Source organism: Strix uralensis, chromosome 1 (assembly GCF_047716275.1).
Source record: "Strix uralensis isolate ZFMK-TIS-50842 chromosome 1, bStrUra1, whole genome shotgun sequence".
NCBI classification, from domain to species: domain Eukaryota; kingdom Metazoa; phylum Chordata; class Aves; order Strigiformes; family Strigidae; genus Strix; species Strix uralensis.
In genome coordinates this window covers 17,629,823-17,650,261 of record NC_133972.1, presented here as the reverse complement: position 1 = coordinate 17,650,261, position 20,439 = coordinate 17,629,823, and the positions used below count along the sequence as shown (strand labels likewise).

At 39.8% G+C, this 20,439-nt stretch overlaps 1 protein-coding gene across 42 annotated transcripts in view; it reads left to right on the top strand.

The window, feature by feature from the left end:
* CLASP2 (cytoplasmic linker associated protein 2) overlaps nucleotides 1-20,439 on the top strand; it is a 154,041-nt gene that overhangs the window by 29,529 nt on the left and 104,073 nt on the right. For 39 of the 42 annotated variants that reach the window (XM_074854052.1, XM_074854418.1, XM_074854267.1 and 36 more), the window contains 4 exons: nucleotides 1,183-1,274; nucleotides 1,593-1,668; nucleotides 3,152-3,249; nucleotides 11,548-11,618. In XM_074854052.1, the coding sequence (XP_074710153.1) occupies nucleotides 1,183-1,274; nucleotides 1,593-1,668; nucleotides 3,152-3,249; nucleotides 11,548-11,618 (337 nt within the window). Of the gene's footprint in view, nucleotides 1-380; nucleotides 455-496; nucleotides 524-1,182; nucleotides 1,275-1,592; nucleotides 1,669-3,151; nucleotides 3,250-11,547; nucleotides 11,619-16,294; nucleotides 16,472-20,439 lie in introns of those variants that run through there. The other 3 variants (XM_074857154.1, XM_074857238.1, XM_074856713.1) reach the window with 3 other exon arrangements.

The window sequence follows — 20,439 nt, the reverse complement described above, 5'->3', positions numbered from 1 at the left end:
AAACAAGAAACTGCAGATGGGACAAAATGATCAAGCAAGGCTCTAATTGGAGAATTTTACGTCTGCTATGATGTGTGCTACATCATTAATAAAGAGGATGCGGTATTCCCTGCTCTTACGCTGTCTTTGTTGATCAGTAGCTGGTTGTGAGGGTTTATTTCAGCAAGCCGAATACGATGGCAGTCATCGGTATCGAATACATCTTAGCAGATCTGTAGAGAACCGTTATAGATTGCAGTTGCACCACTTCGGGGCTAGGGATGAGGGTGGTGCCCAGGCTGCAAAATGTGCCATTGCCCGTGTGCAGCCATCGCTAGGCAACGCTCCCCGCGCGTGCTGCCTGCCTGCCTGCCCGCCCGCCTGCCTGAGGCGGTAATGGCAGCGCTGCAGCTGGGGGAGTTGCAGTTGGCGCCTCTGCATCTGCTCCGAAATACCACTGAGAACCCCCAGTCTCGTAAGCTTCATGTTTACACTTTTTACACCGTAACATACAGCTACTAGAGAACGGCAAGGAGATGGAAAGGTAAAAAGATAAACTGAGGAGGGAAAGACTCAAGGCAGGCAGTGAAAAAACGAGTGCGCAAGAAGGTAAATGAGGGTCTAGCGAAGCCGGAGAATCGTACTACAGGAAGCGGCACCAGCACAAAAGGAAAAGCCCAAGCAGAACAAAAAATGGAAGCAAAGGAATTAGAATGAATGGGCAAGAAATAATTGAAAAATGGAGAAATAAATTTAAAGCACAAGTAGGGGAGAAGTGGACAGCAGGAGTATGGATAAGGACTAGCTAAAATGGATGAGAGGGAATTTTGGCAGGGAAACAGAATATGAAGCAAAAAGAATATAGCAACTTCTGCTTGAGTCAGTAGTTTGTAATGTTTGTTTTGTGTGTGCTAACTGTAACAATTCTGTATATTTGTAAGAGCTGTTTCTCAAACAATAAAAATAGCTAGATTTCTGAAGGGTGTTTTTTAGAAAGTGGTTTTGGCATAGGAATAATCTGTGTTGTGTTCCGTACTGCTGCATTGTATAACTTAATTTTAGCTGAGAAGTGGCTTTACTTTTCCAGTGGATCTGTCTTCTGTTATTTTTTTGCAACTGTTATGAATGTAATTATAAAATAAGGATAGAATTACATTGTATTGTGCTCCTGGTAATCGAAGACAATTATTTCTGTTTTTGTAGTACATCTGGGAACGCCTTGCTGTTGGTTTTAAACACAAGAATTACCGATCCCGAGAAGGAGTGTGTTTGTGTCTTATTGCTACCTTAAACATGTAAGCTTTTCGTTTCTATGGAGACATAACAGTTCTATCCTTCTTCTGAATGTCATTTTTCTGTGAAACTAATACTTCAGGAAGTCTGATTCAATTAAATTAATGGGAAAGATCAAACAGCTTAACTTGTGACCTTTCTGAAAGAAAGACTAAAGGTATAGTATTTTTGTCTTACTTAAAAGTAGACAAAGGACTAGTAAGAGAGAGATGGAGCTTGACTGACGGAAGTTTGTATTTTATCAATGCTAAGAGTTCACTTGTGCATAAAGTATTTTCGGTTTTTCTGTATACATTTAACTTACTCTATTTTTTTTGTAGTTATGGTGCACAACCATTAATCCTCAGTAAGCTGGTACCACATCTGTGCACAGCATTTGGTGACTCAAATAGTCAGGTAAGGATTTCATTACTTACTGGTGCTTCAACAACTGTACTTTGACAGAGGAATGAAAGCAAAATAAATGTAGGCATTTCAGAATAGCCGATAGGCTTGCCTGTATACAACAGGTTGTTATTTTCTACTATGAGAAGCAATCAACACATTTATTTCTGAATCCGTCCATCCGTTGGAAGATGAAAGTAGAGCTGCAAAGCCAGCAGTGTTATGATATACTGGCCCCCTTAGTTTTGTCTTCAGAGGTTGAAACTAGTCATTACTGAAAATAGTTGTTTCTTATAGAGCATGTTGAAAGAAAAGAGAAAAAAATTTATTGACAGGAAGAATTGCCTGCAGAAGCAGCCCCTACACGAGACCTGTAATAGTCTGCCAAATTTGCTAAAGGTAACATTATCATGTGTAATAATTTCCTAAATGGAACCCAAATGGCATTTGAGCACGTGCAAAGGCTGTAGTTAAAATCAGTTAATTAAGCAAAAACATCTGCAGTGAAAATCAAGATGTAGTTCATAATGGTGACATCAAATCTTCAGAAAACCTTCAAATGGAAAGATCTCTCTTGATTTATCTGAAGTTGTGTCTGAGAGAAAAGACGAAAAATACAGTAAGGAATAAGGTAGCATTGGTAGGAGATGGGCAAATACACAGGACAGGTCTTCATGCTTATTTTCTGGGTGCAGCAAAGTCCTTGTCTCCTCTGCATAGCATAGCATTGTTCTAGAGAAAATCTGTTAAGAATTTGTCTTGCTTGTTGGTCATTAGTAAAGATGTAGTTCATATCTTGATAGAGCAATTGTGGGTTTAGTTCAAACTGTTACAAAGAATAATACTAAAATAATTCTTTATAGAGAATAATGGCATTTACTGACATGCATTTTTGGCAGTTTTTATTGCGATGACTATGGTTTGAAATTTTTAAAAGCACTCCACTTCCTTGCTTTAACTGTTCTTTCCCCTTCCCCTATCTTGGCTTACTCCCCTTCTTGTGCTTATGTGGTGTCACATAATTCCTGTTGAAGGAAGTTAAGAAGATGCTGATCACTTTGTCCCACTCTTGTGGTCAGTCAGGTCCTTAGTTTTCCAGAGGGCGCCTCTGCATGTAGAAACAGATGAAAGTGAGATGAAAAGTGTCAAGACTGAGTGCAAGGACTAACTTTTAGAAGTATTGCCTACTGTGATAGAGTCCTAAGTAAAGCACATTTTTCCCACAAATACTATTCTTATGTCATTCCCAGAAATTCCCTCTAGAGATGTTATTTCTAGGATTTTTCATTTACCATCTGGAGATGCTCTAACTTGGAACAAATACTATCTTGAAATAACAGTTGTATTTCCTTTCCCTTCCATCCTCACAGTTTCAACTGTTTTGTGAAATGAGTTGGCATGCAGGTCGATAGAAACTGCAAGATTAGTGGGTTGTCAGCAAATGTTGTTTTGGTTTCTGTAACCCTGAAATTAACAATTTAAACTGCATTCACAGGTGAGAGATGCTGCCATACTAGCCATTGTAGAGGTTTATCGACATGTGGGAGAGAAAGTACGAATAGATCTTACGAAGAGAGGAATTCCTCCTGGAAGGTGAGTTAGCTGTTTTAATTTCGTAATCCTGAGCCGTTCTGTGTTACAGTTCTTTATCAGAACCTTAAACTCACTAAAAACTTTGTTTTAAAATTATTACAATTTTTATTTTATGTTCTAGTCAATTTTTCCTCCATCGTGATTTTACTAGTGTTCCTGACTTTCTTTTGCTGTTGTCTTTTCTGCTTGGAAGAGGCGTACAGGTGTATGATGAAAAGCAGCCTTACATTCATCAATTAAAATCCCCTGACTTTTAGAGAAGATGAGAGCTGGACAGTAGTAGAAAAATGTTTCGAAATTAAGCAAATACATACTGAATGCAGTCGGGAAGTAATTAGAAAATACTTGAATGTATACATCTTGTTCCTTACTCTAGAGTTGCTGTTTAGCTTCTGTGGAGAAGAGTCTCAGCTGAAGCACTTAAATCAATACTTGTCATGTATCGTGCATGTGTGAGAGAGAACAAGTGTGTGTGTACATATGTGAGTGTGCAATGAAAGCATGGCAAATCAACAAGCTACTACCTTCTTGAAGATAGTCATAATGGAAAAATTGTCCTCCCTTGCTTCTTGCTAATGACATCAGACCAATCCTTTCCACCCTAGATGTCTGCTTATGGGTTACAGTTAGATCAGAGAGAGGTGCTTTTCAAAATAACTACTTCCCATAAATTCTGAAGTTGCGATTCTGGGGTTCAATGAGAAAGTGTTATTGGTCTAACTGTTAAGCATGCCATCACAGGACACTGGATGTTTTTTGCAGAAGGTGCAAGGAAGTTTTGAAAACACGTACTTCATCGGTCCTTTCTCTTTCTGAAAAGTGATTCTGATCCCTAAAGGCTGGTCTGTGTAGATTAGTTTATATGAAATAAAAGTAACCATTGTTTTGTTGCTCCCTTGGTAAGGATTTGTTTAATTAAGAAAGCTAGACAGAGCTTGAAATTGTACTTAGTGGGAAAGACTGTTTATACAACAAAGTCTTCCAAATTCCTTATTAAAACAACTTACTCTTTTAAAATTGTGTTAACCCCTTATCAGTTAACATATCACTTTACTCTGACTCTTCATTTCAGTTCTGGATTTTGATAAAGCACAATATATCTACCACATGGTGTCAGAGGGAATATCAGAATGGGTACAGTGCCTCATCAGACCCTTCTAAAATCTATTAGCCCTAGTTCTTAATGATGATTTGTAGGGTATCAAAATATCATAGGAGAATGGTGCTGAATTTATTGTTTCACATTCCAGGCAGAGTTCAGCCTGTTTGGACAAAAGCTTACCCTGCCTATGGGAATGGGAAGTTGTACGCATTCTCTTCTATTTAATGGCAGTCACAATTGTAGACTATTAAGAGATGATATGGTTACCACAGAAGTTTAAGCTGTATTATTATTACAACTCCAAAAATTGAGTTTCATAACAGATAACTGGAACATACCAGAGAAGATCCTTCTTGCATTAAGACAGGGTCTTAGAATAGAGAATAACAAAAGAATGCAGATAACAGCCTTTGTTTGTACTGTGGCTGTTGGGTCTGACCATAAGTTTAGGTTCAACACTCATCCTGTTCACATTTCCATGTGATACAGAGTAAATCTTGGGATCCAAATAGGATTAAACACCATAGGAGCTTTGTATCCTCAGGGCAATCAACCTCTTCTGATTTAGTAGCAGTAGGTGCCAAATTGTTGTTTCTGCAGTCTGAATCAGTTGAACGCAAAATTCCCCCTGATCTGAAAGCAAGCATAGTTGTACTGTTTGCATTTACATAAAGAGGCAAGGCTCTACTTGGTGCATGTTAAACAGGTTGTTGCTACTGAATCTTAACAGTTTTGCACCTGACAGTAAGGCTTGTGTAAAATAATACATGAGCTGAGTCTCAGTGCTGTGTCCGCTGCCGTAGTCTTCAGGTTGAGACAAAAGGGGGAGTTAGGATTTACTTGAGTTGAGTATGAGGCTACTAGTCTCTGTCCCATCCACTGCTGACAGAAAGCAGAGTTTCTGTAGTCTCTTCTTACTACTTCACACAAATAAGGCGGTTGGCAAAGCTCAGGAAAGATAAATTAGCTCTGTGGTAGCTCAGACTGTTGTTCCTCCAGGGGCAGACCTAATTTAAGACGTTTCTTCCCCAGTGCTTGTCAGAAGTTTTCCCTTTACTTAGATATATTAAAATTGTCATGGGGTTATGCAGGAGCTATGATCTGTGGGGAAAAAACCTTTAATGTAGAGTATGATGAGAGCTTATCATTGTTTTGAGGGGTATCTGTGTTCATATTTGTGTGCCCGGGTAGCTTTTAAGGGTTTTAACTATTACGGATAATGTGTAGTTCAGCCACGGCTGTTTTCAGTTGTTGAGTTCAGCATTAAATAACTGCACTGCAGCTCTTTCACTGTATGACAGTGCATTAAAAATTGTGTGTGAACAGAAATACTAGCAGAAAACCCTATTACTTCAGCATTTGGTGCACATGTGATTTAGTAGAATGTAGGCTTGTTTGGTTTATGTAACAAATTACACATTAGAGATCTGTGTGTTGCTGCTTGAATGCACTCTGCCCTAAAGCACTGAAAATAAGAGCTCATGTCTGCTGAAAGGAAGGCAGGAAAGTTAATCAAGCATTGTTCTGAGAAATTGTTCAACTTCCTTAAATATGCAAATGGTACATACATGCTGTGTATATAGAAAGCCAAACATAGTTAGTAATTTAATAATAGTAGACTTAAAAGGTTTTGTAATCTGCACCTGGTAGGTTTGCCTTGGTGGAAAATACTGGATTTTCTAGAGAAGGTTATTGGACCTGTTGGAGTCTAGGTAGTCGAGAAAAGAAGATGGGATCTTACTTTTGTAGTTCAACTCTACTTGCTACTACTGTATTTTTCTTCAGTGCATTTTTATTCTTTGCAGAGATTAATTTGTGAGTTTGTTTATAAATAAAATCAGTGAGTTGCTCTTTCTCTTTGTTATTTTTCAACTTACAAGTCTCAGAATAATATTGTGGGTTTTGCCTGAAGCACATTCCTTTTTCAGAAAAATCAGTATGAAGCCAGTGGTTGGAAATTTGGTGGTTGTTTTCCCTTTTGTTAAAGTTGCTGCCAAAGAGGTTTGACAGTCTTTGGTATCAGGCCTGTAAGTATTAGTGTTAATGCATTTGTGAATACTGAAAGTGGATGTTACATTTCTTGTTCTGTGAGCCAAGAATAGCGAACAAGTTTTGTTCTGTGTGGGCCAAATTGAATTTGTTACAGTATGGAATCTGTGTGGCTGATATTCCCTGAATGGAAGTAGTATATGTGGCTCTGGATAGCAGTTGCTTAGTCTGAGTGTTAAAAGCTGTTTAAGATCTTTTAGGAAGTCATCTGACAACTTTCCCACTGTTACTTGAGAAACATAAATGTGTGAAACCAGTTATTTGTTATGTCTAGGGCCACGACTTCATATCCTGAAACGTTCAGAAATGCATACTGCAGAACCCTGTAATGCTACATTTTATGTAGTATACACATTCTACTTATCTGTCTGGTTCATGTTGTAGATGACGTCCATCTGCGTGTCCAGATGTGGACACACGTCTGTGCAAGATTCTTTTGGGTTTTTTTGGAAGGGGGAAGTAAGCGCAAGGTTTCATATGGGCCATTTCCTGCTTTAGACTCAGGTTGGACGTGAAGAAGAGACTAGTTACCACCCACCCTTTCTTCTTCTTTATCCTCCTACTATTGACAGCGGAGTGATAATTTTTTTGCCCCTTCATCACAAGGTCCAAACTTTTAGGTATCCTACTCTGCCTGTCATGCAAACAGTTGAACTCCATCAAGCATGGTCACAAATAATGGCTTTTCAGTCTAGAAGTGTAGTGCATGCTCTTTGCCAGCATCTGCATTTCCATGTGCATTCGTGTCAGCTCAAGCTGCATCTTAGAAGGGTACGTATTCCTCTTATAGAACATAAATGTTAATCCTTTGATAGAGACCTGTCACCTGCTGTAGGAGAGGATTTAGCAGGTTGTCAGGAGCCCCCATTTAAAGTGCTACAGCCTCATGCATTCACTTACTCGTTCACTGAGACAGCAACAATCATCCAGCCCATGCAGAAGTGGCCTGCTGTCCTGAACAGGTGTTTTTCATCGGTGGGGATTTTTCCTTCCTTATGTGAAGCTGCAGAAGACCTGTCTGTGCCTTTTTGGGGAAAGAGATAATATTTCTGTTCACTGGTGACATAGTATTTCTATTGACTGATGACTTCACTGATTGATTATGCATGTCATATCCAGGCTTGGGCTTGCAGATATGACATAAAGGAGTAATAATGCTGCTCTTCTTGAACATTCCTCATTGCTCGTGATGGTGAAACCAGTCTTCACCTGGCCCTGTAAACTTTCTTGGATTCTTCTCGGCCAGGCTCTCTTTTGCCAGGAGCTGAACTCGTGTAAACATTCTTAAATTGATCATGGTTTCAGTAATTTTAGAGACTTTAGCCCACACTGCCTTGCTGCCTGTGGCTGTGTGAAGAAATACGAGAAGAGAAGACGGTAGCATGAAGAGCTGGGTGGGAGGAAGAAACTTGTGAGAGTTTTTGCAAAGTAGTAGTTATAGTTCCTGTAAGCTGTACTAAAGAGAGAGTTGGATCTACAGTAGTGCTTGGCCATTTTGTCAGCTGTTTTACTGGAATTTTTTTTTCTGTAATTATGACAAAATACTATAGAGTGTGCCTCTGGTCATAAAGAGCTTTGAAAGCTTTAGGAACAGAAGTACTATGGTGTTCTCTAGCCTGCACCACTGACTACATATCATGCAGTGCTGACAAACACATTTTTTAATGTTCATAGTTAGTACTTTGTCAGATATTTTGCCCAGAGGGAGAGGCAACCTGTGCATTATTAGAATATATTTATAACAAAGCATTTCGGTTTTCTCTTCAGTTTTAAACACTCAGGAAAGAATTTTTGAAAACTAAGTTCAGAAGAGCAGGAAATATTTTCCTCTTTTGAATTCTCTAAAAGATGTGTGCCAAATGCATAACATTAGCCTAACAGGATATAAAAAAATAAAGCGAAATTTTAAAGGAAATCTGTTAATCTCTCTAATCTTCATGTTCAGTTTCTCTAGGGATAACAGTTTCAGCCTTTCAGATGTAGTGTTAAGTCCTCCTCATTAACTAGACAAACTGTTACTGCAGTGTTTGGTATGGAATCCAGCAGCATCGAGGGGTGTTCGTGATCGCTAGTAAACAGTAAAAATACTTCCTATGGTACATACAAAGCAAATACATTAACTTCCTTTTTGAAAGCAAGATGGCATAATGCATTACTATGTATATTGATTCTTGGGTGAACTTTTCGCTTCGTGTGTTTGAGAGCACATAGCATGTTAACGGGATTCCATGTGTCATTAGTAAATGCTAGTACCCAAGAAGCATTTCATATATTAACTGTAGTTTTACTTTTTCAAGTCTAAGTACAAAAAAACCCCATTTTGGTATAAATTGCATTTGGTTTACAAATTGACCTTTTCATTAAAAGACTGAGGTTTAATACTAAAGCAACGTAGTTTGTCATTTGTGAATTGCTGCCATTTCAGACATTTTGCTGTGGCTGTGATGATTGTAAATGCAATGGTGGTGCAAAAGGGAGAGGATAATAAGTTCCAGAGGGAAGACTGACAAGTATGTTAGGGGAACATTAGGCAAACTACTGCTGAGCTACATATAGTTTTGAGAGAAGTTGAGATGGTGGAATAACTGCTGGTCTGTGTTACAGCCTACTGACATACACAATTAAGAGGTTTTTTGGTTTTGTTTTTGTAGGTGCCTGCAGTAGGGTAGGCCTTTTTGTGGAATTCTCAGCTAAATCCAGGTAGTTCTTACTGTGGGCCTGTTAAGTCCAGGACAAATTTGCCCTGTAGCAGATTGCTTTGAAGCATTTGGAAAGTAAAAATAACACATTTTTGGAGTCCTAAACCATTGGAAAGTGGGGGGAAAGTGTTGCATTTAAGGTCATAAATTAATTTGATAAGAGGTCAGTCCCCTTAGATTCTAGCCGGTCCTCAGAGATTAGAGGGGCTAGGGGTGGCTGGACTTATCTCTTAACAGGTATGCCAATTAGGGCTGTAACTATAGGTCTGACCGGATGCACGAACAGCCTGTAGGCTCTAGGTCTGGTTGCATTCAACAGAAGCAGTCAGATTCACGAATAGTACAGTTTATTTTCATGCAACATCTACATTCTTTAAGACTGCCTACGATAAATGCACAGACTGCAGGGTGGCTCTATAGCACTACACAAAAGAAAAATGATTGCCATCACACACACTAAGTTCCCAGGTAAACACTCAGCATAGCCGAGGAAATCTTACCAAAAGGCGTCCCTTCTTAGGGTGGGAGGCGAGAGCACAAACCCGTCGATCTGTCCCTCCAATTTGGTGTTGGATTATCATCCGTCCAATTTGGGTACAAACTCGGGGTAGTATTTATCTTGTGTGAGTGGGTGGGACTATAGTCAAGCTATTATCTTTTGAGTAACACAGTACATTCCTTGGTGCCAGGGGAACAGCTGGTTTTTGTGGGAAAAAGAGGGAGGATGAGAAACAAGGCCGGCTTGGTGTGAGGGATGCGCTGATTTTTGTGGGAAAAAAGTGAGGATGAGAAACAAGGTCGGCTGACTACTGCAAAAACCATCCCTTGAAAGGAAGTGGTAGAGCAGGAGATAAATCTATCCTTGAGAAAAGCAAAAGAATGGGACCGCGCGGCCTACACCTCGCTTCGCATTCCTCCTTGGCACCACGACAAACACAAATCACTGGACCTCCATCCCGTCCTGTGTTTATTCTGGGCACCCTGTGTCAAGGAAATATGTGTTTTACAGATTTCTCACTGTTTTGCTTTTCTCACACTTCCAACACCTAACAGAAAGGCTCAGGCTTTTTATACTGTTGTCTGTCTGCATTTCATGATTATCACATTCTTCATCATTAGATAAATGCGGTACGGGTGAATGAAAGGGGTATGCCGTGTGTCAGAGAAGGTAGACTGTGCACAGTGAGCGCACAGCCTCTCTACACGGATCGCTGAGTAGAAGTGGTGTGTGCATAAGGGAACATTGAAGTTAAATCTTGGTGTGTCCGTGACTTCTCTCCTTCATGTATGGTGAGAATTTTCATACCCAAGCACTGTTCTTATCCATTTTTCTTGGTTTGTCTTAAAATAGTTTGGAGTGTGAGTTATAAATAGAGCCTTTCAGTATTTACTCTTTTAGCAAATTTTGAATTGGGTAATACTGTCTGGTGATGTAGCTGACCTGTACCTGTTTGGAGAGTTGCAGATCATCATGTAATTTGTAGTTCATAACTCTGCATTTAAGGTCAGGATTTGGTCCTGCTAGTCTTGTAGCTAAAACTGATGTGCATGTTGGATATTACCATATTCTGAGTAGTCTAAAATGCAAAAAAGTCTTTGGAGAAATGTAAGAAAATATTCTCAATTGTTTGCAGCTGAATGGTATATTATGTCAGTATAAACCTATTGCTAGTGTGTGCATCACGTTTTTTCTGAGATACTTCCACTGCTTTTATTGAATTTTCTGCAGAAGTGATGAGAAATGGCGGGTTTTATGTTGAATAGCATTTTCTACCTTGTGGGACTAGATTGCAAATCTAGAGTTTTTTGGGGTTGTTTGGTTTTTGCTATTTACATGTAGCTGAGCGCTTGCAGTGTGTTTTCTGTTGTGAGAGTTTAAATCAGTGGTGTGTGTGTTGAATATAACTGAAGTATTTAGTGTACCCTAAGCTTAGAAAAAAATATTTCCTTTTTTTTTTTTTGCTGTGGAAGTGCAAACTGCTACAAAAGTATTTTCATAACAAAACTGAGGAAATTTTGAGGAAGAAAAATTTTGAGGAAAATTAGTAATTGTCTCTGAACAAATTAAATAGTAATCCGTATTTTTTTCCCACATGGACATTATATAGTTCCTTTTAGTGTTGTGCATAAATAGAATAATATCACAGTCATCTTAACCCACTATATACTATTACTGAACCTGAACTTTCAAATTTTGGTTATTTTTAATCATACTAATAAGGATGCTCAGTTTTGTTCTTTGCTAAGTTGACTTCATTTTCTGTGCTTTTGTGTGAAGATGGTCAACTAACTTCAGAGGAGTCTTCTAGGAACTGTTTTTTGATACTCTTAATCCCTTGTATATTCTGTATTACTGCTTTATATAGGATAATAAACTGATTTCTGTTTTTACCAGTAACCCGGGAGCATTTCAGAGATGTAAAAATATTTTGTTGTTGTTCTTTACAGGTTGCAAACAATCTTTGCAAAATTTGATGAAGTAAGAAACTCTGGAAATATGATTTTAAGTAGCGTCACTGGTGAGTATGAAAGATCGTGTATTTATAATCAGCTTTAGAGTAATACAAGATAAATATTTAAATACTGGCATTATCAATGTGAGATGGATGACTAGAAACATGTAAATACTAAGAAAAGGAGACAGTGAAACAAACTTATACTGTATTACTTAAAGCATTTGCTGGACTGCAGTCAGAATACAGTTGGAAAAGGTGTTGAAACTGCATGGAAACAAGCAGAGAATTTTAACAAGTTACATGTGTGCTCAGTAGAGGATACAAGAATGCTGCAAAGTATTCATGCATGGAAAAAAAGATCAGATGAACCTTTATCCTATCTCACAGTATGTCTCTAAAAGAAAATGGTAATTTAGTGATGGATGTGTTTGCTTTCAGTTAAAATGATGAATAATGATGATAATACATGGAGTTTTAAATTACAGAAGTAGGCGACTGCAGCATTCTCAAAGACACTTAAATGTTGAAGTTAGGACTTATCTTTGCGGAGTTTGAGCTCTTTATTTTTGGTGTATTTCATGAAAAGAAAACCTGTTGTGCAGAAAACCCTTGTTGCTTCCTACTGCATTCTTGATACAGTATTTTATAGTATGAAAGAGCAAACCCATCATTCTTTCTTACTTAGAAGTATAATTTAAGAGGACTGTAACATAACCGTACAACAAGGCAGGTGTTGTGGCAGTGGCTTTAATATGGTTGTTTTTGAAAGCTTCGTTGTCTGTCTTCTGCAAGGAATCAGCAGATGTTGTTTTATAAGGGAGGGGTTTGTGATGTTCATTTTCCTTTCAAAGCAACTATGCTGACTGAAAAGGAGGCTCTGCTAGATCTAACAAGTGTAACTATGCAAGAGTAGAAATGTTTTGAGGAATGCATATAATTTGTTAATGTATTCAAATACACCTTTTCATTTTAAATATTCTTATCCTTGTTAGTGTGAAAACAAGAGACTGTAGGTTTGAAGGACTGTGTTTTTACCACCTTTTCTTTGAGGTAGTAAGAGTTTCTATGCTGCATTCTGCTTTGAAATAAAACATTACTATTCTTGAACACTTACAGAATCCAAAAATAGATTTGTAAGGATTAATATTAAAAAAACAACCAAAAGAGAACATACTAATCTGGGGGGAAATGTTTACATAAATGTTCTATTAGATTGTAAATTTACTTATTCTGGAAGGGTAAACCATTATCTCTTGCATTTAAAGTTAATACAGCTGCACAGGTTTGAGAGGTTCAGAGATGCATTTTACATTTGTTGGTAGGTCTCATGAGAACAGAGGGAACATGAGGGAATATAAATGCATTGAAATAATTTAAATATATATGAAAATATAAATGCAACATTGCTGGACTAGTTTACATAGCACTCCTCAGCTTTTTGTCTGTATTTTAAGAGAGTTGATTAACTTTATTTTTCTTTAAGCCATTTTTATCTCATTTGTAAAATGCAGATATTAATGCTATTCTATAGCAGTATAAACCATTTATTTTGTCTTGTAGGTGGCAATTTCTATGCGAAAGTTACTGTGATTCTGTTTTGATACCATAGAGACAGAATCTCTCTAATACGCTGGTTTCAGTATTTTTGCTTGAGTCTAGATTATCTGTTGCATCCATCTAGACAATTTTTTAATGTTATTGAAAAGATACTTTTCCATTGTTGGTGCTTTATCTTGGCTTTGTCTTTCATTATTCTCTGAAGGACAGTTTGTATTTACTGCTAGATTGAAAGTTACTGTTGAATTCCTGTAGCCTTGTTACCAACTTTTAAGAGCTTTATCAAACATTTCTGGATACAGGCCAGATTTTAATGTCTAAATATATCTGTTACAGTGTTGAGGATTTTTTTTTTTAGTGCTTTGGATATTTCGGAGTAGAGTTTGGGAAGGTAGGGAGGAATAGGGTTATGTTTCCAGTGCGGGAGGGTGGGGGCGAAAAAACTGTTCAACAGGCTTTAATAGAATTGGACTGGTGCAGTTCTGTAGTGGACCTTTTTACCAGCAAAAGGAATGGCTTTTTGCCAGATTGAGTTACTTTCCCAAATATGTTAACTGTACTGATGAGGGTTCTCTTCCGTGTGTGATGGATAGCGAAGGGTTTGCTAATCCAGCTGGGGAAGATGTCAGATTCTTTGTAGTCCTGAGTGACAGTGCTGTGGTAGTAAATATTTGTTGTGTTGACCTAGTTTCTGAGAATCCAGAGATGTGATTTAGGATTCTTTTATCAAATAATACTAATGTCAGTTGTTCAGTCTCTGCATTCAGCATGTATTGGGGGGGGGGAAGAAAAACCTCAAAACTTGCAGCCTTAAACAATCTGAACACAAGAATGTTTTCTATAGTATTTTAATACTCAAATATATATGTAAAAATACGTTTGTACTAATGTGATAAAATACATGACATTTTAAGAACACTGTGTTGGTATGCTTAGGTATGTGGGAGAAATACAGGGAGGAGAGGGAAAGATTCTGCACCTGCAGTCTTATGCATGCCTGGTAGATTTGTTACCCCTGTGACCATGTTAGAGTGGACCTAGTGTGAACAGTCCCTTTAGTCTTGTGTTATCATCTTCCCTGATTGAATCTGATCCTTGATGAAACTGTGAAGAGGAGGAGGGCAACAACTTAGTTACCATTAGAGACCGGGAGGTCCTCTTGGAGGGTAGACAAGGTGAAAAGCGTATTGAAACAAGTATGGATGGAATGATCAGGGTAGGATGTAGCAAGGAGTTTCAAAAGCCAAGAAATGAGAAGGCCCTGTGTCTAACAAGGGGGACTGGGCAAAACTTGCTTGGTGAGGGTGACTTACAGTCTTAAATAATATCACACTACTAACTTGCCTCTCCAGCGGATCTTTGATATTTATTTTTTTCCAATTCCCCGCCCCCCATCATCTTCCTTTGCCCTCAGATGTGGATAGTAAAAGCAGACATAATTTCTTTAATGTCAATTACGTGAATGAATTAGTTGCTCTGAAAACCTTGGGGTTTGTTTACATTCGTAATGATGTTGCATCTTGAGAGTATCATATCAGGATGTTTGTCTATTAAGAAAAATCCCAGGCATGCTGCTAGTTTCGCCCTTTCACTCCACCAGAAATACATGTATCCCTCCAAACTGGAGAAGGTTCTTTTAAAGCACCTCCCCATTTTTCAGCAAATGAATGTTCATTTCTATGGAAACAGAACTGCCAGCCAATCTCAAAGCTGCAAAAGCACTTGTTTCTGCTGCCTGAGATTTGTAAATACTGTTTTCTCTAAGAGAATTTAAACACACTCCTATATCGGGTACTAGCGTACATTTTGAGACAGGGAATTAAAAGAGAAGTAGAGAAAATAATAATATTGAGCCCTCTACTTTGCCTCATTCAGCAGACAGAATGATTTGAGCTGAAGATAAATTGTACATCTCTATTCAACCCGTGCAATTTTCCCATTTTAATGGTATGCCTCATAGCGTTAGCCTTACAAACATAAAACATGACAGGTAGGATACAGGGATGTTAGCATCGCAGTTGGGGGGAGCTGTGTTGTGAGTGATAAAGATACAGTCTAGTATTCTCCTAAAAAAAAAAAGGGGGGGGGGGCAAAAATCCATAGTACAAACGTGTATCGTTTTTCCACATTTTGCTCTTGTTTTTTATTTTCCTTTGCTGTTTTCCTTTTGGAAATATAGTTACTATGGAGACAGTGACGACATACTCTGACAGAGCTCACCAGCATGGCACAGTATGAATGTATATAGTTTGGGAAACACGGAAACTGGTGAGAGCTGCCATGATTCTTTTATAGGGTTTTGAGCTACAGGTATTTCTTTTGCTCGCTCAGTGCGAATGGTCAGAATATACCCACATGATTTTAAATTTCAGCTGTTACTCTTGCAGGTTTACAATTTCAAATAGGAAAGTTTACTGACCCGTGAAGCGTAGCGGTGGATTTAAGCCTATTTGGAAGTAAAGGGCCTCAGCAGGCTGATGCTTGCACTGGAGTTTAAGGAACTTGCGTGAGTTTTTGAATTACTACTGTGGGGAACTGTGCTCCTGCCAGTGTGTGGCTTACAAGCGCTGTGTGTGTCAGGGTTGTGTGTCTGTCTGCGTTTTAAACTTCTCCTTAGGCAAGACAAAGTAAATTGGAACTACTTTTTTTTTTTTTTTTTTTAAATCACTTTATTGGATTGCACTTTCTACCTTCAGTATGTCACTTAAGACACTGATTTGGGCATAAACTGTAAACAGAAGTTCAGGTTTTGGGCAGGTTTTCATTATCATTTCCATTCCACTGCAAAATGCTCTCCAGCGTCTGTTGCAGCACTCACGCTTTAAAAAGCTGTTTCTTGTAAAAGTTTTGAGGGGATTTCCAAATCCTCTCGTCCAAGAGCACCTTTCTTCAACGAGCTATCATCTGCTTCCTGTGGTTTTATTTTATTTATTTCTTGATTGATTTTTTTTTTTTTCCCCTGGTGGCATGCCTGCCCTCCCCGAGGCAACGGCGCAGGCAGGCAGCAGGCAGGCTCTCGCACCGCTGCCCGCGGGTGCAGCCTCCCCTCCCTCCCCTCCGGGGCGGGCCTGCGCTCCCCCGGTTGCTGGGGCCGGAAGGGCCGGACGACGACGGACGGACACGGGACCCCGCGGGGCACGTGACCGCCGCGGCGGGGCGGGGAGGAGCGCAGTAAAAGTCCCCGGCGGGACGGGGACGGGGCGGCGCGGCGGCTCGGAGCGGGGAGGGGGTTCCCGCGCGAGGCGGGACTGCTATTTTGAAGCGGGGCGGCGGCGGCTGTTGCGGCAGGGAGCCGGCACCCGCCGCGCCCGCCTTGCCCCTGCCGCCGCACCGCCGCGGCATGATGGCTGTGGGGGACGGTGAGTGCGCGCCGCCGAGGGGCACCGGCGCCGCCCCGCCCGGCGGCTGGGGGGGGCGGGGGGTGTCGGTTTGTAGCGCTGTGGAGGCGCGGGGCTGCATGGCCGGCGAGGTGCGCAGAGCGGTCAGGGCACGCGGGGGCCCGCCGGCGCCCGGCGATGCCCTCCGGTGAGGGGGGAAGGCGGCCCGCCGGGCTCCGCTCCTCGTCTTCCGCCTCGCACAGCAAGGTCTGGCTGTATTGAGTGCGCGAAGGCTGCGGTACGGCGGGCTGACAGCTTCCCCTGATGGACTTGGCTTCCGCAGGACTCCGCCGCTGGCGGACGGTGCGCGCAGCTGGAGGCTGCCTTGGGCCCCGGGCGGAGCAGCTCCGCTCCTTTTTAAGACCTTAACCGTGCGTGCATTTCTGGGATGGCCCGCGATCTTAATTATTTACAAGGCTGGCGGTTTCCACTCTGCATTTTGATGTTGGCATTCTGTTTACCCCTCTTGTCTCAGTGTTACTTGCGTTAGCCAGCTCTAGAAGATAAGACTGCGTGTACGATACCCTTTTGTAAACAAGTGTATGTTCATCTGTGCTGTTTTGTGAAGAAATTGATAGTAATTCAGGGTAGCCATAAAAGAAGTGCCTTCTAGGGCTAGGAATATATATTTAATCAAGACGTGGGATGTTACTACGTCTTCTTCACTGCACAGTGTATTGTTACACAAACCAATGGAAAGTAGGTCAGTAAAGCAATGCAGACTATATTGTGTTTTGGTTAAAAACTGGACATATGTTTTATCTTTTATCGCATCTCTTGGTTTGGCGTGACAGGTTCTTTGAGCTTAATAACTTGATGACTTTCTATACATGCATTATTATTTTCAGAGAAACTTGAGAAGTGTTCGACTTGCAGCGAGTTTAGGAATGTAGTAGGAGGGCTGTGCTTTTACAAATGATTATATATGTAGTTTTAAATAACATTAAGGGAGATGGTGTTACGAAGATCATGTACTTAGATTAAGGTGAACCTTTGATCTGAATTTGCTAAAACATCAGTATTAAGAGTCCTGAGAAAGACCCTTTCTTAAGCCATCCTGAAATGTATGTTTTTCCACTTAGTTCTTTGGTATCTTAGAGACTGAAAGAGATAATCACTGTGACTAGAGCAGTGAAATGAAGGCAGGACTGTATAGTTTAAAAAAATTTGGTAGTTGTCTGGTGTTTGTTTTTTTGTTTGTCTCCTGCAAGATGCAAGGGACGTCATGGTCTTTGTAGAACTGAACATGTAGTAAGCTCTTTCTTGTTGAGATTTTTTTCTAGGAATGGCTTTGTTTCCTTCCTGTGAAGCAACACAGTTCTCCATGGTGTAAACATGAATTGTGGTAACTTGCAGATTAAGGATGCACGTTGTAGCATGTTAAGAAATAACTGTATTCCCTAGGCAAACCAATCGGATTTTTGTGGTTCTGTAATGGTTGAGGTTTATAAAGTGAAGGTGGTCGCGGAGCTCTCTCCTGTATAATTCAATTCGTCATTAACAAAGGCACTAAGAACAAAGTACTGTTCAGGCAGTCAGCTGACGTTCTGTGTAGGAGCTTTGAGCAGTAATGCCAGATACAATTAACAGTGTGTAGGATGATTATGTAGCTGTTGGTCTCTCTTAAAACTACTGCTTACCACATTTACAAGGAATTCAGTCTTCTGACGTTGTGTTATGAAACTGCTAGGGAAAACAAAACCCTAGTTACTATTAAGACAACTTTTTGATTGTTTTTCTGAATTTAATGTAGGTTTTGCCATGGTCTTTTGTTTTGCAAATATCCTGTACATCCTCCTAATACATGCAACATAGAAGAAACAATCTGGTTTAAGGTTAGTGATTCTGTAGCCTTTGAGAAATGTCTTTTCTTGACAAAATGTCACTTCGTTGTGGCCAGTAGGTATGTTTAACATACTGGTTGTGAGACTGCTGATTTTCTGGAAGGTGTTGTGCAGATACTTCAGAGCAAAGATTTTTACTTTATTTGGTTTGCTCACTTAATCATCCTAGATAGGTTACAAAATTGCATAGAGTGTGTTTAGAAATGCTATATAGAGGTGCTAATTCCAACATTTTATCTTGAATGCACAACACAGGCTTATTGTAAGCTTCTGGATTTTTTTTTTCCAGTTTTCTTGAGCACAAGCAGAAATGTAAATAAAATGTGGTGCTTAACAGTTGAATCTTAATCTGATTTTTCAGGTAAAGATTAAAGGGAAGAGCCAGGTTTTCTGTTTGCCCCCATGTTAACTGTCTCAAGCTCTTCAATCTTTTGTTGGAAGAATGTAGAGGGGGGAAAAAAAAAAGTACTGTTTGTGGCCTAGTGAACAATTGGACTGTTACTTCTACTGTACTGAATGCGTGCCAGTGGGAAGGCATGCACCATCTCAGGCTTAAAGGCGTTTCACAAACTTCTGTGAATGTAGGTCTGTGTTTGACCTGCAAGTTGTATTCTCAGGCTGCTGAGGAAAACCAGTCAGGAACAGTTCCTGACGCTGGATTTCTTGCTCCTTGGAGAGGATAATGCATTTCTGCCCTTATCCGTTGATAACCAGATTAGAGTGTTTAGGAGGTCGCTGACAGAACTGCAGTGGGGCACATTGTGTGTTCTCTTCAGGGATTGTAGTTCAGCAGCTTCCACCAGTGCTTTCTCGCCTTGTTGTCCGTCTGTGCTATGCTGCTTTGTTATTTCGTAGGTGAGGGACTGTCCTGCTCCCAGTTGAACAAGGTAATTAGAATAAGGACAAAATTATCTGCCTAAAACTGTGAGGGGCCACAGAGGGAAGATTAGACATAGGTTTTCTTAAGATGTACTAAACATATTGCAGTACCAGACATAAGGTATTTGAGGGCTATCTAAAAGCATATAATCAGCTTTGTAAGAGGACATATTTGGAGCACACATTTGTTGCACTAGTATATGTGAAGTATGCTATTTTGAATCATATCATGAATGAGATAAATCTATTTATTAGTGGATTTTTATTTAAATGGCATGCGATGTGATGATGTTTCATGACTTTAAGCACTTGTCAGATTTCGGTTGATAAAGCATATGTGACCAGTTTATGAATAGGAATTATCCTTATATCTTACTACCTATGCATATCAAATTATGGGTTTTGTCTTTTTTCAAAATACTTCATTAATGTATGCATGGTCCTAGAGCACAAGAACAATTATCTTCCATTCCCTGATGTTCTTCTGAGGGAAGACTGTCTTCCTAAATCTTTTATCTGATCAGTAATCTCTGAAAAATAAAAGTGTTGTACAGCTTTAATATTTTACTTCTGACTGAAAAAAAGATTGGACATAATAAAGGTACAGAGGCTATAGTGATGTTTGAGAGATTAGCTTGATTTAAAATATATATATAAATAATCATAGTGCATATGCATTTCTGATGTGTATTTCTGATTTTTCTGATTTTCCTTTACTCTGATAAGAGGGAGGAGAGGCTTTTTAAACCGAGAGTCCTGTGAATGATGGTCATAAAGCATTTACTACACTGGCCTAGAAACTAGGCAGGATATAATGTAACTGTGGTGCTTTGTACCATTCAGAGCTGTTTCCTGGGGGGAAAAAAAAAAAAAAAAGATGGTAGCAGAAGTTTTTTCCTGGGAAATAGAAATGCATCACTTGTTCCCTTTTCTGTTCTTTTTGGGCCTGTTTTTTTAATATGCTGACTGCGCCTGCACTGGCTCCTTTCCCTGTGATTGCTCCGCACCCCTCCTCTTCCATTATTAGCAGTTGGTGGGCACTTTGGTTTGGGAAGTGGCTTTACTCACTGTGCCTGAGAGAGGAAGGACAGAAAACCGTGAGTTGGAATTCGATTGCTGTTCTGAACCAAACCAGTGCAAAGCTGCTTTTCCCGTAAGGTCATATGCTACTCCCAGTGATTAACATAGATTCTGAGTGGTGTTTTGTCTGTTAAGTGCACGTACTGT